At 47.9% G+C, this 18,025-nt stretch overlaps 1 protein-coding gene across 1 annotated transcript; it reads right to left on the minus strand.

Annotated features, from left to right (window-relative positions):
* Positions 1-8,706: 8,706 nt before the first annotated feature.
* On the minus strand, positions 8,707-14,679 carry LOC116080083 (keratin, type II cytoskeletal 5). Its single transcript, XM_031356334.1, has 9 exons — positions 14,037-14,679; positions 13,303-13,517; positions 12,521-12,581; positions 12,316-12,411; positions 12,032-12,196; positions 11,532-11,657; positions 10,510-10,730; positions 9,734-9,768; positions 8,707-9,354 (listed from the first exon to the last, which is right to left on the minus strand). The coding sequence occupies exons 1-9, from the start codon at positions 14,580-14,582 to the stop codon at positions 9,077-9,079; spliced, it is 1,743 nt and encodes a 580-aa protein (XP_031212194.1). The 5' UTR covers positions 14,583-14,679; the 3' UTR covers positions 8,707-9,076.
* Between the last annotated feature and the right edge of the window lie 3,346 nt (positions 14,680-18,025).

The raw sequence follows: 18,025 nt of genomic DNA on the forward strand, positions 1-18,025 counted from the left end.
CTCATTGTGTGTTTGGGCTTTATCACTCAACAAAATGTTTTAGATCACCGTGTTTTGTAGCTGAGTGGTATACGACTATGTCATGGTCAATTAACACATTCCTATTTATGAATTCCTGGCATATTTCCAGCCAGGGATTCCTTGAATAAAGGGGGCTGAAGACACTAGAATTCTGTGAACATAAATATTCACCTTGTTTAAATGGAACTCAAGCATTGACAGTGAATGTGTATTAGTTTTCAAAAGCAATTATACCATTTTTGAAAGTAGATTTCCCTTCTTAAAGCATCTTTTTGGTTCATAACAAGATTGAGTCATGCACAGTCTCTGACCCGCTGTACTCATTCTCCAGCCAGGTGGTATGATGGATGAACCTGCTTGACACAGTATTATTACCTGAGGGGCATGGTAAGTTTTAGGGCCATTCCAGCTGGTGTCTTTTCTGTGAGCCTTAAAGAATACTCAATGATGGGAGTCCATTAATCCAGAAGAATTCTATGATTAAAACCCAATCCCTATGATTCATTTAGCGATCCCCTTCTGCTTCTGTCATAGTCAACCACTGACCTTTTAGTCTTTCTAGTATTTTGCAGAATGAGAGAGAGGGAGAGGCAGACAGACAGATAGATGACAGACAGACAGATAGATGACAGACAGACAGATAGATGACAAGCAGATAGATAGATAGATAGATGACAGGCAGATAGATAGATAGATAGATAGATAGATAGATAGATAGATAGATAGATAGATAGATGACAGGTAGGTAGATAGATAGATAGATAGATAGATAGATAGATAGATAGATAGATAGACAGGCAGGTGACATACAGATAGATAGATAGATAGATAGATAGATAGATAGATCGATAGATAGATATGCAGATGATATATAGATAGAGATAGACAGACAGACAGATGATAGATATGCTTCAGAATATAACCTTTCCAGATCACCCATTTACATTTAGTAATATACATTTAAATTGTCTTCATGTATTCTCATGGATTGGTAGTTTCTTTTCATTCTAAATAATATTTATTTTCTTGATATACCACAGTTTGTCTGTTCACCCACTGAAGGATATCAGGGTTTCTTCCATGGTTAGGTGTTTAGGAATACTGCTGCTTTAAAAGCCCATGTGGAGGCTCTTGGCATGTACTTTCAGCTCATTTGAGCAAATGCCTGGGAATATGATTACTAGATTTCTGGTACAACTATGATTAATTTTGTGAAAAACTACTAAATTGTGTTCCAAAGTGACTGGACTTTGTATCCCCATCAGCTTTGACTGTGACCACTGTGTTCCCAGTATTGCCAAGGCACTGGGTGGCACTCTGGGTTTGGGCACCATTCAACGAGGCAAACAGTAATGTTTCATCTGCAGTTCCGTGATGTATGTGTGATATTGAACAGCAGCCCCGTATTCACTTGCCATCTGATTATACATTGTAAATTATGCATAATTCATGATTCATCCTATAAGTTCACTAATGTATTTATAGCTGAGTGGTTTGTTTTCTTACCGTTGAGCTTTTAAAATTCATTGTACATTTTCTGTTATGGTTTATATTCATCGTTTTACCCTTTGCATTATGTGCTATGAACAACTTCAGTTAATTTTGTGGAAAATACAAGGTCTATACCTAGATTTATTGGATATGGTTTTTGAAAATATTTTCTTTCAGCCTGGCTTGATGGCCCATTGTCTTGGCTCAGGCTTTTAATTAGAATGAGGCTCAGCTTATCAGCTATTTCTTCAATGTTTCTTTTGTTATATCACACACACTGCCCAAGGTTGTCTGGGTTCTCTCCTTTGTTACTGGTAGGAGTTCCATCGTTTTACCCTTTGCATTATGTGCTATGAACAACTTCAGTTAATTTTGTGGAAAATACAAGGGCTGTACCTGGATTATTGTTGTTTTGCAAGAATGAGTAGTACACAGTTGTTGCAGAACTCTTGGAAAGACTCCTTGCTCCACCAGAGTACCTTTGTGTCTTTGTCAAGGGCCAGTTGATTAGATTTTTGTGGGGCTAGTTAGTATTGTGGTCCATTTCCATACTTGTTTCTTCTTTCCCAGGCCATAAGGCCTTGACTCCTGAGGCTCTGCACTGAGTCAAAGCCAGAGATTACCACTGTCTTACCTTTGTTCTTGATCGATACCATGCTGGACTGTTCTCTGCTCTTTGCTTCTACATAACTTTTGAAAAGACATTGACAATCTAAACAAACTATCTTGCTAGGAGTTTGAGATTGCCTTGAGTCTATAAAGCAAGTTGAGGGAGGGGCTCATGGGACCTCGCTGAGACACCGGGGGCCCCACACAACTGTTGTCCCCGCTACTTTGAAAGGGCACAGCCTCAGTTCAGGGCCACTGTACAGTCTTTGTAATGAACATGAAGTAGGATCCCCTTCCTCCTGTCTTCCACACTGCTGTCATGGCTGCACTCATATATTACAAACACATTGAAGACATTGTCACAGTTAGAATTTTGAACAGACTGTGTTGGATCAATGCAGAAGAAAAATAAGAAGGAAAGTACAAAAGCTTCCATTGCTTATTCCCTCTCCAGTGTTCTTTCTTTAACATAGATCTGTCTCCGACCTCTACAGAATTCCTACTAAGTGAAGAAGTGGTGTTAAGGCTTCTTCAAGGGCAAGACTTTGGCAGCACATTCCACCATTTTTATTTGTCTATTTCTCTGTGTCTCTGTGTCTTTCTGTATCTCTCTGTCTCTGTGTCTCTATCTTCCTGTCTCTGTGTCTCTGTGTCTCTGTGTCTCTCTCTGTCTCTGTCTCTGTCTCTGTCTCTCTCTCTCTCTCTCTCTCTCTCTTTCTCTCTCTCTCTCTCTGTTTCTGTCTCTGTCTCTCTCTCATGCAGGGATTGAACCCAGGACTTTCACAGGCTAAGCAAGTGCTTTACCGCTGAACTACAGCTCCAGCATTTTAAAAAGCATTCTCCAATTTTGAGACAGGGTCTTAGCAAGTTGCCAGAGCAGGCTCTGAACTTACCATGCAGTCCAGGGTGGCTTCAGATTTACAATCTTCCTCCATGAAGCTGTTTAGTAATGAAATTATAAGTATGAGCCACCAAGCCTGACTGTCCTTCACTTCTGTAAAGAAGGTTTAAAAAAATATAGAACTTCAGCCAGACAGTGGTGGCGCATGCCTTTAATCCCAGCACTCCAGAGGCAGACAGATTTCTGAATTCTAGGCCAGCCAGGTCTACAGAGTTCCAGGAGCTCTCTGTGTAGCCAGAGCTTGAAAAAAACCAACCAAACAGACAAACAGAATTTCTGTATTAGCGGGCTTTGTTTCTTTCAGTATTAACTATCTCACTCCACTCTCATCCTGTCCCAGAGTGAAGGAGTTCTTTGAAGAAGTTACTTGTGTGGTCATTGTCCATTATTCCTTGCTATGATGTCTGCTTGTTTCCTCTGGTTTCTTTCAAAATTTTCCTCTTTTTCATTGATGTTCTGAAGTGTGAAATAATGCCTAGGTACAATTGTCTTGCATTGTTTCCCTTCATTTATGACTTGGTGGTTGACAGGAATTTTAGGAAGCACTTGGTCATCACTGATGACCTGGTGGCTTTCTGTCCATTTCTGTAGTACTGTGTTCTGGTACTCACTCCCATCCCATGAGTGTCACACCTCTGTGTTTTAGTACTCACTCCTATCCCATGAGTGTCACATCTGTGTTCCTATACTCACTCCCATCCCATGAGTGTCACACCTCTGTGTTCTAGTACTCACTCCCATCCCATGAGTGTCATACCTGTGTTCCAGTACCTACTCCCATTCAATTGAGAGTCACACCTGTGTTCTAGTACTCATTCCCATCCCCCCTGAGAGTCACACCTCTGTGTTTTAGTACTCACTCCCACCCCATGAGTGTCATACTTGTATTCCAGTACCTTCTCCCATCCAACTGAGAGTCACACCGGTGTTCCAGTACTCACTCCTATCCCATTGGTGTCACACCTGTGTTCTGGTACTTACTCCTATCCCATTGGTGTCACACCTGTGTTCTAGTACTCATTCCTATCCCATTGGTGTCACACCTGTGTTCTGGTACTTACTCCTATCTCACGAGTGTCACACTTTCTATATCTTTATATTATCACGACTAGAGTTCTAGCTTCTTCTGTCCATTTTCTCCTGGGCCTTTTTTTTCCTCCTTTCTATTTTGCTGGGTTCTATCATTATAGTCTCATTCCAGAGAACACTAATGGAAGGATTTGTAGCCATGCCCTGCCTCCTGAGGAGCCCAGTTTCATTATAGAATAACAATCCATTTTGATTGAATCATCTGTTCAGGGCTCCAGAGAGGGCAGGCAGTTAAGAAGAGAACTCTGGTCAATTCAAAACAGTCTCCACTCCCCCTGCTGGACGTGAGAGGGAGGGGATTCTTCTCCAGTCTCCACTCCCCATGCTGGAAGTGAGAGAGAGGGGATTCTTCTCCAGTCTTCTCTATACAGATCTGGTAGAGCCCCTAGAGGCAAAATTCACTAAAGCATGGCTGCTTCCCATCCCTGGAGCCACCCTGCAGTCTGTCCTGGAGAGTTTTGATCTTCCTCCTGGTGGGTCTGTCTACCCCAACAAACTGGACTTCTCCGCCATCATCTGTCTCTCCCATCTGAGAGACAGTGATTGGCTTCGAGGGCTCAGTTCTCCTCTGAGTAAGGAGAAACTGTTGTCACCTTTCCTGTGTTCAGCTTTGAGTAAATTCCCACAGATATCACAGATGGACAAGGGTCTAGATGCTAAAAGGGTTCGGGACAGTCCTAGGGGTAGGGCAGTGACTCTCCCTCCCTGACTGTCCCCAGCTGTACCACCATGATGGCCTTCTGTCTCTTGCTATGGTGCAATCTGGCTCTGTGTCAGCTTGCAGTATGCTCTTCAAGCTTCCTTGAGGCCTCCGTGAACTTGATCTGCACGCTGTGTGTGGCAGGCTTTATGCGTGGATCTCTGTTGCTCTGGGTTACCTTTGTAAGTTCCACTTTACATACTTTACTGATCTGAATCACAAGACACAGTCATTGCCACGTAAGAGCAGGCTTGTAGAGTTGAGTCTCTCATTAAAATATCCTTGAGTGCTGTGTCCCAGTCCAAAAACCATCTACCTGTCCCACCCATACCAAGCTCTGTTTGCTGGCTCTACTGTAAAAAAGGACTGATGTGAAGCTCGGTGGACATCCCTCACCTTGTGGCTGTTGGTTGTATGTCTCAGGCTGGCACAACCCTCCTAATGTGGAGCAAAGGACTGATCGACCTTGCAGTAAATGGTCCATTGAGTGGTAGCATAGAGTGGTTACTACATGGCATGCTGATGCCACACTCCAGCAGGACCTATAACACTCATTGGCTGCTACTAATGCTTCTCAGCCTCTGAGGAGAATAAGAGAAAATCTTCCTCTGGGCTATAGAGGCAAAGCAAGGAATCACATAATTATTTCTATGGGAGCAGTTCCTCACCCTGGAAATAATGATATGGGCCTTTCCAAAGAAAGATACAAATCAACATGAAGACTCCAGTCTTGCCACACAGCACATCCACAAACAGGAAGGAGGGAGGGGAGAGGAAATTGGGAGGTGGGGAGGGGAGGGAGTTGAAACTGGGGCAGGCAGAATAGTGAAACGAGATCCCACAATTTGATATAGGTCGAAATCCCAGTTGCTATAAAAGAAGTCATACCGCAAAAAGATCAAAAGGTGTGCCAACTGGCTTTTTATGCCTTTACCTCGCAGGTTATAAATTACACTCACATCTGCTGAAATACTCCAGATGGCAGACCTTCATGACTTTAGTCCATTGTTGGGGCTCCAATTATACTTCTATGTGAGGGTCCTACTAGACATAAACAGGATACCCCTGTACCCTTGGGGATTATAGCAACTGAGTCCAAAGGAGAACCACCCTGCTTCAGAAGTATTGATTACTCCTCAGAAGTATTGACTCCGAATGTCCTGCAGTCACGTCATCCCTTAAAACACCCCGGTCTGAGTCAATAGACTAAGTCTTTGACATCCACAACTGCCTTTAAAGAGCTGGACTCCACTGGGCCTTCCTTTCAAAGTTAAAATAGCTCCCTCCATGTAAACAAAAGCCAATGGGAAAGCCAACACTGCTTCATAGGATCAGCTTAGGAAGAGATGGTTTTCTCCTATACCATATAACTCAGCTGGGCCTCTGTTCATCCTAGTAAAACAGGAATTGTTCTGCACCATGGAGTTCCACAGCCTTGGGCTCATAGCCATAAAGTCGATGCAACAGACATTGCTCAAAATGATGAATCAGCCAATCCGTGCTGCTCACAAATTTGGTTCATAGTACCCTGTACCTATTTTAACTGTCTTCACCTCAGAAAAGTCACATGACTTTCCAGACATCCTTAAAGGGACAGATCCATTTTATACAGACACTCACGCATGAATGCAAGGGAGCTCACATAAAGAGAGAGTGCCAATGTCCCACACAGAGGTCCTGCCTTCTCAAGTAAAACATTGGAATTACTTGGTGTCTAGAAGTCAAGGTGTGTGCTATGAAGGGCAGAGTTGGAGAAGTGACCCAAGCCCTTGGAGGAATGCAGAAGATCATGAGTGGATCCCAGACAATGGACAGTTGGAGGTGACACTAACAAGAAATACATTGACCCTCTTGGTCTCTGTGGTCTTAGAAAAAAGCCCATCATCTTTGACGCCTTTGGAGGTCTGTCCCACAAGAATCTTCATTTACCAGCCTCAACTAAGTCCATTTGCCCATTTTGTTTAAGCCCGTTTATCTGTTTCTTATCAATCAACCTGCCTTAAATAGCCTCCTTCTTCAACAGAGGGCTCTAACATCTACCCTAGTATGGTTCAGTGAACGCTGTCCTTCATGTCCTGCAGAGACTGCCTCACTGTCTGAGCTTTGCAGCTTCTTCAACTACGTCTGGGATCCTGTGGACAGTCTATGGCGCTGTTCTCCCTAGCCCACCCATCGTTCCCCCATCCTCCCTCCCCTCATTCCCCCATCCTCCCCTCATCCTCCCTCCCCTCCAGCATCGCTGAGGTGATATCTTCTGGGAATTGTTTTCTGAGAGCACAAAGAGGCTGTGTTCCAGAGATAGCCAAAGTTGCACTTTGTGCTGCAGCAGGACTTGGTAATGTGTAAGAGTCACCCATGTGGAACTGGTTTTGAAGGCATGAAGGGGTCATGAAGAGCAGCTGAGGTTCAGCACAGTGAGATGCCATGGAAGGCCATTGGTGAAGGTGCAGCCTCAGGTGCAGTTGATGACCTAGGACTGAAGGGGCATGCAAAGGAGTTGAGGCTTGGCACCATGAAGAGAGTCTATGAGAGGCTATTGGTGAAGCCTAGTTATAGTGGAAGACAGTGTTTTGCAGACGCCAGTACTATGAATGGCCACCAAGAACAGCAGCAGCAGTGGAAATACAGGCATCTGGAGGCTAGAAGACAAGGTGTGTGCTACAAAGGGCAGAGTTGGAGAAGTGACCCAAGCCCTTGGAGGAACACAGAAGATCATGAGTGGATCCCAGACATTGGACAGTGGAGTTTGCTTTTGCTTTTGATTGTGACTGTGCCCTGATATTTTTCCCTCTTGAAGGAAGAAAGTATTTTAGTGGCAGTTAAGAGACTTTTAATTATAAAAAGACTTTGAATTTTAAGAGATTGGATATTTTAAAGGGATTGAAATTTTAAGAATTTGCAAAGACTGTGGGACTTTTTTTTTTTTTTTTTTTTTAATTATATGTAAGTACACTGTAGCTGTCTTCAGACACCCCAGAAGAGGGCATCAGATCTCATTACGGGTGGTTGTGAGCCACCATGTGGTTGCTGGGATTTGAACTCAGGACTTTCGGAAGAACAGTCAGTGCTCTTAACCACTGAGCCATCTCTCCAGCCCCGACTGTGGGACTTTTAAAGTTAGTTAGATCTTGGGGATGAATAAGAAAGTAAGGGTTGAGGCTTAATGGTGATGTGTTTATGTGTCAAGTTGACAAGGGGTTAATTTTACTGGTTGGTTTTGTGTCAACTTGACACAAGCTGGAGTTATCACAGAGAAAGGAGCTTCAGTTGAGGAAATGCCTCCATGAGATTCAGCTGTAGCATTTTCTCAATTAGAGATAAAGAGGGGAGGCCCCTTGTGGGTGGTGCCATCTCTGGGCTGGTAGTCTTGTGTTCTATAAGAAAGCAAGCTGAGCAAGCCAGGGAAAGCAAGCCAGTAAGGAACATTCCTCCATGGCCTTTGCATCAGCTCCTGCTTCCTGACCTCCTTGAGTTCCAGTCCTGACTTCCTTTGGTGATGAACACCAATGTGGTAGTGTAAGCTGAATAAACCCTTTCCTCCTCAACTTGCTTCTTGGTTGTGATGTTTGTGCAGCAATAGAAACCCTGGCTAAGACATCCTCCCTCCACTCCCCCATTCCTCCCGCCTCACTCTCCTGTCCTCCTCCCAGCCTCCCTCCCCTCATTTGCCTATCCCCCCAGTCTCCTCCATTCCTCCATCCTCCTCATCTTCTCCGTCCTTCCCCCATTCTCCCCTCATCCTCCCTCCTTCCATCCTCCCCCCCATTTTCACTCCTTCCTCCTCTCCATCCTCCCTGGGAATCATCAAAGAAACGAAGCACACCTGGACAGGTCCCACCTTGAGGTGTTTCTAGGATGATAGTGGACCTGGAGAAAACCCATTCCACTCAGGGGCTTATATTATAAAAGCATTTTATTGGACACACTCTGGAGGAAGTCAGAACCAGGACAAAATTTAGGTAGGTATCAGGGTAGGGGTGGGGTTCTGCTTTGGTGGCTTACATTCTGCAACATTTTGGGTGTCTGGGTCATCAAAGAACATGTACAGGTACTGACTTGCAACACAGATGTAGAGCTGAGGCATAGGGAGGCCAGAGGTTGGGACTCATTCCCTTCCAGGAGCCAAAGCGTGTGGTTCTGTAGCAGGTGTGGTCTAGACTACTCTCCAGAAGGTAGAAGATGTGACCTGGAGGACTGCCTAGAAGAAGCAGTCTCTGCGGGCCTAGGGCTGCCCTTGAGGGCCAGGGTCTTGCAACAGGCTCTTCTTAGCTCTTGTAGCCCCTCCGGGAGGAGGTGGTGGTGGAGACAAATTTGACACTGGAGCTACTGCCACTGCCACTGCCGAAGCCCACACCTTGAGTGCTGCCTGCACTGAAGCCAGAGCCCCCCGCACTTAGCCCACTACCCAAACCAATACCCACACTGCCTCTGGGGAAGCGTGGGCCAAGGCCAAATTCAAATCCATGGCCACTACCAAAGCCACTGCCCAAGCCAGTGTTGCTGCCTCCTCCGTAGCCAGATGAGACACTGTTTGTGACAACGGCTGTGGAAAAGAGAGATAAGTGAGGTGGGTCTGTCAGATTAATCCCACACAGCTAACATATTTGATCCCACCTGGGAAATAGTGTATACCTGGGCTTTTTCACAAAGTAGCAGAATGGGCCAGAAGAATTAAATTATTCAGTTGGAGTTCCAGACAGGAAACTCAAGACCCAAGAGGCAAGGCAGGGAGGCAGGTACTTGGTAGAGGTCAGGGTTTAGGACAAGGTCCAATATGAATGCATATACTGTAGGAGCTCCATGGCCTCATGCCCCTGCCTGTGTTCTGTCCTTCCACCTCTCACTTTAAACTATCTGATATTCATGTATTGGGATGGGAAATGTCTAATATCTAGAAACAGCAGGGTTCTAAAGTTACTTACAGATGTTGACTGGTCCAACTCCTTCCCCACTCAGTCTGAAAGACAGAAAGTTGGGGTAAGAGTGAAAAATTGTTTCCATACACACACAAATGGCAAGACTGTCATTGTCATGGTTAGGGAGGGTCACACTAGAGTGAGGCATCTGTATATCTCTAATTCCTGAGAGAGCAAAGAACATGCTCTCTGGAAGGTCAGCCCAAAGACGATGGCATGATCCAGAGCTAGGCTGTCAAAGTAACATCATAATCTTTATCCTCTCTCTCCCAGTTTATGAAAAGCAGGAGTGAGCACCTGCACATATGAATGTGTGCAGAGCAGGGTTTGCCTCCTAGGATCCTGCATTCTGTGTGAGATCTCAAGCCAGAAGGGAACGCCTCACAGTCACCATTGCCTGTGCCAGGAGAATGAAGAACATGCAGTAGCTGGAGAGCCCAGAGGTGGTGAGTCCAAGTCAGCAAGAGCAGTCGTAAAAGACTTCCCAGAGGAAGATGTTCTGGGAGAAATGAGGACGACGGGGGTAAAGGTGAGTGTGATGGAGACACCAGATCTGGAAAAGAACATGAGCAAAAGCAGAAAGGGGACACGGTGCAGGACACATCTTAGCTGGTAGAGAGGACAGAGTCCAAGCAATGAAATGGTCAGTAAGCCAAAGACACTAGTCAAGGCTCACATGTCAGAGTGAAATGGGAGGACGTTCAGCCATCTGCGTGTGTATCTATCATCCCTCATCAGACTCTCCGTTCTGTAGGCCACCTCAGGCACACTATGGCTCCCACCTGCACTCCTCGCCCTCCAGTAGCTTGCGGTAGGTAGCGATCTCTACATCCAGGGCCAGCTTGGTGTTCATGAGCTCCTGGTACTCTCGCAGCAGCCGGGCCATGTCCTGCTTGGCCTTCTGCAGGGCCTCCTCCAGCTCTGTCAGCTTGTTCCTGGCATCTTTGAGAGCCAGCTCCCCACGCTGCTCAGCTTCAGCAATGGCATTCTGGAGGTTGGCACACTGTAGAGAGAAAGGGAGCAGTGGGGACACATGGGTAGCTGAGCTGACCCACACTGTCCTTTTCTGAGAGCCTAAGTTGGATATATCAAACCTGGAGGCCTAGAAAGAACTCAGTATATGAACTCAGTATATATTGTAGCTCTTATGAGTGGTAGAAGGGCAACATTGTGAATTGTCACAGCTGTGTAGTGTGTGTGTGGTTTATGTGTGATTGTGTGTTGTGTGTGTGTGTATTGTGTGTGTGTTGTATGTGTATGGTATGTGTGTGGTGTGTGTGTATGTGTGCTGCAGTGTGTACTGTGTGTGTGTATGTGTGTGTGTATGTGTGTGTGTGTGGTGTGTGAATTTGTGTGTGTGTGTGAATGTATGTGAGTGTGTGTGTGGTGTGTGAGTTTGTGTGTGTGTGTGAATGTGTGTGTGGTGTGTGTGTATGTGTGGTGTGTGAATTTGTATGTGAGTGTGTGTGTGAATGTATGTGAGTATGTGTGTGGTGTGTGTGGTTTGTATGTGAATTTGCATGTGTGTGTTGTGTGTGTGAGTTTGTGTGTGTGTGAGTTTGTGTGTGTATGTGAATGTGTGTGTGGTATGTATGTGTGTGTGAGTGTGTGTGTACTGAGGTGTGTATGGTGTGTGTGGTGTGTGTGTGTGAATGTATGTGAGTGTGTGTGGTTTGTATGTGAATTTGTATGTGAGTATGTGTGTGTTGTGTGTGTGAGTTTGTTTGTGTTTGTGTGAATGTGTGTGGGTGTGTGTGCACATGTCAAATGGGCCCTCCTTTGTCCTCTTTTAACTCCTCCTCACCTGCTTCTTGACGTTGTCAATCTCAGATCTCAGCCTCTGGATCATCCGGTTCATCTCAGAGATCTCATGCTTGGTGTTTCGAAGGTCATCGCCATGTCGGCCAGCAGTCTGTTGCAGTTCCTCATACTAAAATCCACCATAAGAGAAGACAGACACAGTTAACATGGGATGGGATGCTCTTTCCCCAAATTCACAGGCAGGAACTGCCAGCAGGTGGTCAGCAGTGGAATCCTCTGGGGTCTGGGCCTAGTTTGGGCCTTTTCAAGAAAGGGCTGTTCTTAAGTAACTTCTTGAAAGTCTTTATTCTTCAGAAGCTACTGATATGAAATTTTCTCCAGTTCCTGGGCTTCATGGAAATAGATAGCTGGCTACTCCTGCAACCTATCCCATGAGGCCTCGGTAGCCTTAAGAGTTCTTCCCTTAGCACTGTTAGAATCCTAGACAGCCCTATACAGGTGCATCTTCTCTCTCAGGGAATAGTCGCTCAAGCAAGCACCCACCTTGGTCTGGTACCAGGACTCAGCCTCTGTCCGGCTGCGGTTGGCAATGTCCTCATACTGGGCCTTGACCTCAGCGATGATGCTGTCCAGGTCCAGGCTGCGGTTGTTGTCCATGGAGAGGACCACAGATGTGTCAGAGACATGTGTCTGCATCTGAGACAGCTCCTACAGGGACCCTTGAAGTTAGTCATCTGATCCTTTTATTGGATGTGAGTTTCTTTCAAATTTCCCATTTATTGTGTCATAGTAAATACCCACAGGGAAGATTTGGGTTAATTGCTCACCGCATCAAAGAACAGCTTCATGAAGTTGATCTCATCCATCAGGGCATCGACCCTGGCCTCCAGCTCCACCTTGTTCATGTAGGCAGCGTCCACATCCTAAGGAACACAGAGGTGGTTGGCATGGGCCAACATGTACCTACCTTAAGTGGCTCTGCCTCCAGGAGATCACAGCCCAGGGCTGCCACTTTCTCTTTACCACACCCACCTTCTTCAACATCACAAATTCATTCTCAGCCGTGGTACGCTTGTTGATCTCATCCTCATACCTGGTGGTCAAAGGGACAGGAAGGATGAGTCAGAGGACAAGGACCAGAAAAGGGTCTCTGTGCAGTCACTGAGAGCAGGCTTTCACACTAGGAAAAGGCTGCTCACATCTCACAAGCAGACAAGTCCGCAACACCATGAGCCCTGGGCAAACCCCCACCCCTCCCCCCTTCCTATGCTGCCTTTTCAAAAGCTCATTCTGGCATCACTGCTGCGCTCCCATTTCACCCATAATCCTGCAGGAGTGGAGGTGTAGCTTGGTGGTGGAGCCCTTGCTTAGCATGCACATATTCCTGAGTTGGTTCTCCAGCACCATCAAAAGCATAAGACAAGAAACAAAACACCAGCAGCCTCCTCCATCAGTCACTGATTTATGCAGCTAAAGGAGTTCTTGGAGCCATCAAGCCAGGTTCTGTCATCAACTCCCGGTAACTATCAAACACCATGCTGTGTGTTTTGAGGACATTGGGAAGAAAGCCTGAGAGGGTGAGGGTTCCAAGTGGTACTAGAGACATGCAAGCACTGCTGCTTGAGCGGGTGGGTAAATGCTTTGCAGAGGGGAATGAGCCTGGGGCTGGGACTCTGGACAGACATGGAGCTTTTCTTAGTGGTGTAATAAGCATGCTGCTAGCCTGTGGGGAAGACAGAGGCCACAGTCTGGCTATGGGGCCTATCTGGCACAAAGAAGACCCTGGCACCTCTTTCCCTCACATCATGGCTCACTTGTTCTTGTAGTCCTCCACCAGATCCTGCATGTTCCTCAGCTCTGAGTCCAAGCGGCTCCTCTCCCCCAGGACCCCATCCAGCTGTCTGCGGAGGTTGTTAATGTACTGTTCAAACAACGGATCCAGGTTCTGCTTTATGGTCTTGGTGCCCTGCTCCTGCAGCAGGGTCCACTTGGTGTCCAGGACCTTGTTCTGCTGCTCCAGGAACCGCACCTGGAGGGGCCGAGCGTGAGGGGGACAAAGTTTGGGTTTGAGGCTTCTGTGGTATGTTTACTAGTGTGCCACCTGTCACATGCTGTCTCACCAAATCTCGTGTTCAGTGCCTGGCCTGTGAGGGACATTCGGCACTAACCCTCCAAACATCACCCCTCTAGGGAGGACAGGAGCCGGCCAGCCCAGTAGTAAGTGGATGATATGTGGTCTAATTATTCACTGGGGCTGAAAACCCTCAGACTGCTCTATAGACACGTAGGCCTCAGTACAATCATCTGTTATGTGAATCCTTAGGTCATCTCAGTCCACTGGGATCAGACCCCTTTATGGGGAAACCTCTGGAGGAGAGGAACTCTGATTTCCAGATGCCAGTCTAACTAAAGAGGAGCACGAAACCAGGACTGAGAATCAACTAGAAACAAAGGCAATATTGGAGCCAGGCCTGAAGCCTCTTTCCTCCGCCTCTGTTCAGCATTCACTGCAGATACACAGGCTGCTCTAGGAAGGACCATGTCTCACCTTGTCAATGAAGGAGGCAAACTTGTTGTTGAGGGTCTTGATCTGCTCCCTCTCCTCGGTCCTGACGCGCTGGATGGTGGGGTCGATTTGCAGGTTCAGAGGGGTGAGGAGGTTCTGGTTAACGGTGACTTCTTGGATGCCTCCAGGGGGGCACACCGGGAAGCCAGCTCCCCCATAGCCACCACCAAAGCCAGCTCCACCACCAAAGCCAAAGCCACTACCAGCTCCGCCACCAAAACCAAATCCACTGCCGGCTCTTCCTCCAAAGCCAAAGCCACCTCCGGCACCAGCACCAAATTGGTTCCTGAAGCTGCCTCCGCCAGAACTGAAGGATATCCTTTTGGAGCCCCCCACATTGTACAGGCTCCGGCTGCCATAGCCCCCAGCTCCATAAGCACCCCCAAGGCTGATCCTGCCACCACCACCACCACCACTGCGGGACACTGAGCTGAAGCTCGTGCGACAGACAGATGGGGTGACGGCAGAGGCGGCGCTGAAAGAGCGGCTGCCCCCACTTCGGAAGGACACACTGGACTGGCGAGACATGATGGTTCCTGGAGGAGCAAGAGCACGGGGTGCTGGTGACAGGGAGGTGCTGGCGAGGTCTGTGTTCAACAGGACGCTGTGGGTGGCTCTGTAACTTAGGAGATTCGAGGTCCCCTTTTATCCCCTTAGAAGTGGGTTGGGCAGAGGAGCTGTCGAGCTGTGAATGATTAGTGGGCTGGGCATGCCTGGGGGGCAGCTGTGAGCTCACCCAGCACACCTGCACAGTGGTGTGGGGTGTAAATGCTGCTCCCAGCAGGTTCTGCTCAGTTAGGAATAACCTTTCCTTACAGTGCTGGTGTGTCGGGGGTCTCTTCTCACCCCAGATCTGGGTGCTGTGTGTAGCCTAGAAGGATGCCAGGAGGTAAGGGTTATTTTCCCATGGCCACCCATCCTAGCAATCATTAGTGAATCAGTGACATGATCAGCCTGGTTCATGCTGCTTTGCCAGCCCAGTTTTGGGGTTCCTGTCCATCAGTGGGGCAGAGAAGGTCACCCACTTGACAATGACCTGTTCTCACGCTTGGCTGTGTGGTGGATGCTGTAGAGACCTGAGCTCTTGGCAAGGCGACCCATAGCCTCATATCTTGGGTATATTCCAGAGAGAGAAGCAGAATTGAGCCCTTCATTGTGCAATGCTTTCTTTAAGAGTAGTCCATTTACCCAAGATACCACTGGGCAGGATTCAGACCAGAAAGGCTCCCTCAAGCTCTAGACTTAAAAACAAAAACAAAAACAAAAACAAAAACAGGTGGGAGGTGGGTCTCCTCTCCCAGGCTGAACACCGTTCTCTTTAAGGCCAGATCCAGCCCTCCACAGTTCCTCCTAATTCAGCTTTTTTGTGTTGCTTTTGATGTTCTTTGTCCTGGGGAGGCCTGTGTGGGGGCTGATTAAGCCAGAGACCCCACGTAATCCTTTACAAAAAGGTCTTGACTCTCTCCACTGGCAGCCACATCTTTGTGGGGAGCTGCTCTGCCAGCCTCCCCAGTGCCCCCCAAGCTGTGTTCCAGCAAGTTCTCAGTTATTCCAGCAGGGAAGACGTGAGTCACCGTATCTGTTGATACAGGCTGAAGGCTGCCGCAAACACATACCTGCAGGAGCTTCTAATCTCAGCAGGAACATGTTGAGAATTGGCCGGCCTGTTATAACGGGGAACCACCCTGTTCCAAGCAGCGGGAACTGCTGTGTTTCCTCTATCTCTGGCCCAAAGCCTCCTACAGGGCCAAAGGCATGGAAAATAGAATTTTAAGTCTGTGAGCTGACTGCCAGAGAAACTAGACAGAGCAAGTTGGGGGGACCAGGCAGCTGGCACAGCAGCCTGCCGGTTGCTCGGTTGCTCCGATGAGAGCTCCCAGAAGGCTCTTCTGCAAGAAGGCATCCTCACCTGTAGTGCCTTATGAAAGAAAGGATCCTGGTTAGATTTTAGCGACTGTCCATTCCAGACTGTGCCCTGTCACTCTGCCTCAGGACTTGAGTGGGATCACCCCTCTTTCTGTCCCAGAGAAAAGCGGGGCTCTTGGACCCAATTGGCTGAATCGGGAGGAATGAAGTGGAAACTGTTGAGAGGTTATGCTCCCAGGAGAACTGGAGTAGGACTCGGGAATCTCTGCAGAGCCTAAGGTTGTCATGAGGAAGCCAAGGCTGTGGGAAATAATTCTTGAGTGCTGAGGGTCTGCTGAGCTGGTGATGGCTCACCAGAGGCTTGGCTGTCAAGACTGCTGATAGGTAATCCAATCACCGGCCAAGCTAGCCTGGCAGGTCTTGGGCCACAGGCTTGGGTGTCTCTGTCTGGAGGATCTCAGAGGCTATGCCAGTGTTAACTTTTGCAGCCATTTAGAGACCAGGTCCAAATGTCCAGAGACACACTGGAGATCCTCAGCCCTAAGAAGAACAGCATCAGGCTTGAGGCAGGTATCTGCAGTTTTCTATAAGGAGTATTCCACCTTTCTAGAAAATCACTGTCAAGGTGTGCCCCACCAAACACACACAGCACTGGTACTGTCCCACCACCCCGGGGGAAGCTCCATCCCTCCAGGACCTTCTGGACAATCTCTTCCCCCAACCCCCAGTCTTTGTCTAAGCTGTGAAGCTGGGCTTTGGTAGGATAGGAGTACATTCTGGCTGGCCTGAGACTTGTCATAATAGCCACACTCCGATCCCAGGGCCAATGACCAGAGGCTGATGGGTATGCTGGGGTGCCTTACAAGAGAATCAGTGCTCTGTCGGAACTCCATTGGGTATCTCCATGGTAGGGAGGGTGAACCCCCTGCTTCACCGGATCAGTTAGGTATAAGTAACAGAGAAACCTGTTACTTACACCCAAAGAGCCAGGCACCAGCACCTCTGCTGAGTGGGAGACCCACCCCGGCTTGGCATCCCTGTGGGCAGGAGGAACAGGATCACACTGAGTCCCTGGACTCTCCTGTAGGGCACTCCCAGGACATGGCTGGACATGTCACCTAGCTCCTATTTCATTAGCAAAACTCATATAGGGATATGGGGTCCCCAGCAGCTGGCCTCTCTATCAGAGGGATAAGTCGCAAGGCAGTGCCTCTCGCCTCTGTCCTGGAGAACGTAGAACCTGGGCCTGTTTTATGAACAGACTCGTGGGGTGAGAAAGAGGTAAATCCACAACACCTTCCCAGAATCCTCTCCTCAGGTCCCATGTTCCAACCTACGTGTCTTTGAGCAAAGATGCTTGATAGAAGATAGTTAAATAAAATGGTTTTGCACACCTGACAGGGCACACCAAAGGTACTGATCCCAAAGCCTGGGGCCTCTCATCCTCTTCTCTGTGAACACTGCAACCCTTCCCTAGGTTAATGTGACAGATACAAGGTCCTCTCTCAAGCCCTTCCCCAGGTCTCTGGGTGAACCCTCCTTATCCTTGTTCTGAATCCCAAAGACCTGCATGTCTAGTTCCATCTCTGGGTCAGTACCTATAAGGCAAGTCTTTTGTCCTCTTCTGAGGACAGAGGAACACCTCTCCATATTATGGCCCTTCCTCTGCTCCTTGTGCTTGCATCCCAGCTTAGACAGGATCTTGGAGCCCTTGCAACCCCCAGGTCCTGAGCAGCCCCCAGGGAAGGAGGCAAGCAATGGTGCCTTCATCTTTGCAGCTCTTCCCTTGAGTGCTCTGCAGGGAGGATGGCTGAGGCATGAGTCACGTATTCATCGGGCTATGGTTGGCAGTCCCATCCAGAAGCCTGGAGCCAGTTCACAAGATGGGGATGGGCAGATGGAGCAGTAAGCCCGCCCCAGACAACTCTCCACAAAGCCTAGCCTCAGGGAGGAATTGAGGGAAGAATTTTCCTGCCTCTGCCCAAAGCTATGGTGTCCTACCCCTACAGTTCTGGGGCCCAGTGTGGGGCTCAGTGGATTCTCAGAATTGCAGAAGCATAGAAGGTGTGTGTGTGTGTGTGTGTGTGTGTGTGTGTGTGTGTGTG

Source organism: Mastomys coucha, unplaced genomic scaffold (genome assembly GCF_008632895.1).
Source record: "Mastomys coucha isolate ucsf_1 unplaced genomic scaffold, UCSF_Mcou_1 pScaffold11, whole genome shotgun sequence".
Taxonomy (NCBI): domain Eukaryota; kingdom Metazoa; phylum Chordata; class Mammalia; order Rodentia; family Muridae; genus Mastomys; species Mastomys coucha.

Excerpts from the sequence above, each read along its gene's own strand:
- LOC116080083 (XM_031356334.1), bottom strand. The coding sequence starts at position 14,582 with ATGTCTCGCCAGTCCAGTGTGTCCTTCCGAAGTGGGGGCAGCCGCTCT. Across the intron at positions 12,582-13,302 it reads GTGGAGGACTACAAGAACAA|GTATGAGGATGAGATCAACA; the intron begins GTGAGCCATGAT and ends TTTGACCACCAG. Across the intron at positions 10,731-11,531 it reads TTGACAACGTCAAGAAGCAG|TGTGCCAACCTCCAGAATGC; the intron begins GTGAGGAGGAGT and ends TTCTCTCTACAG.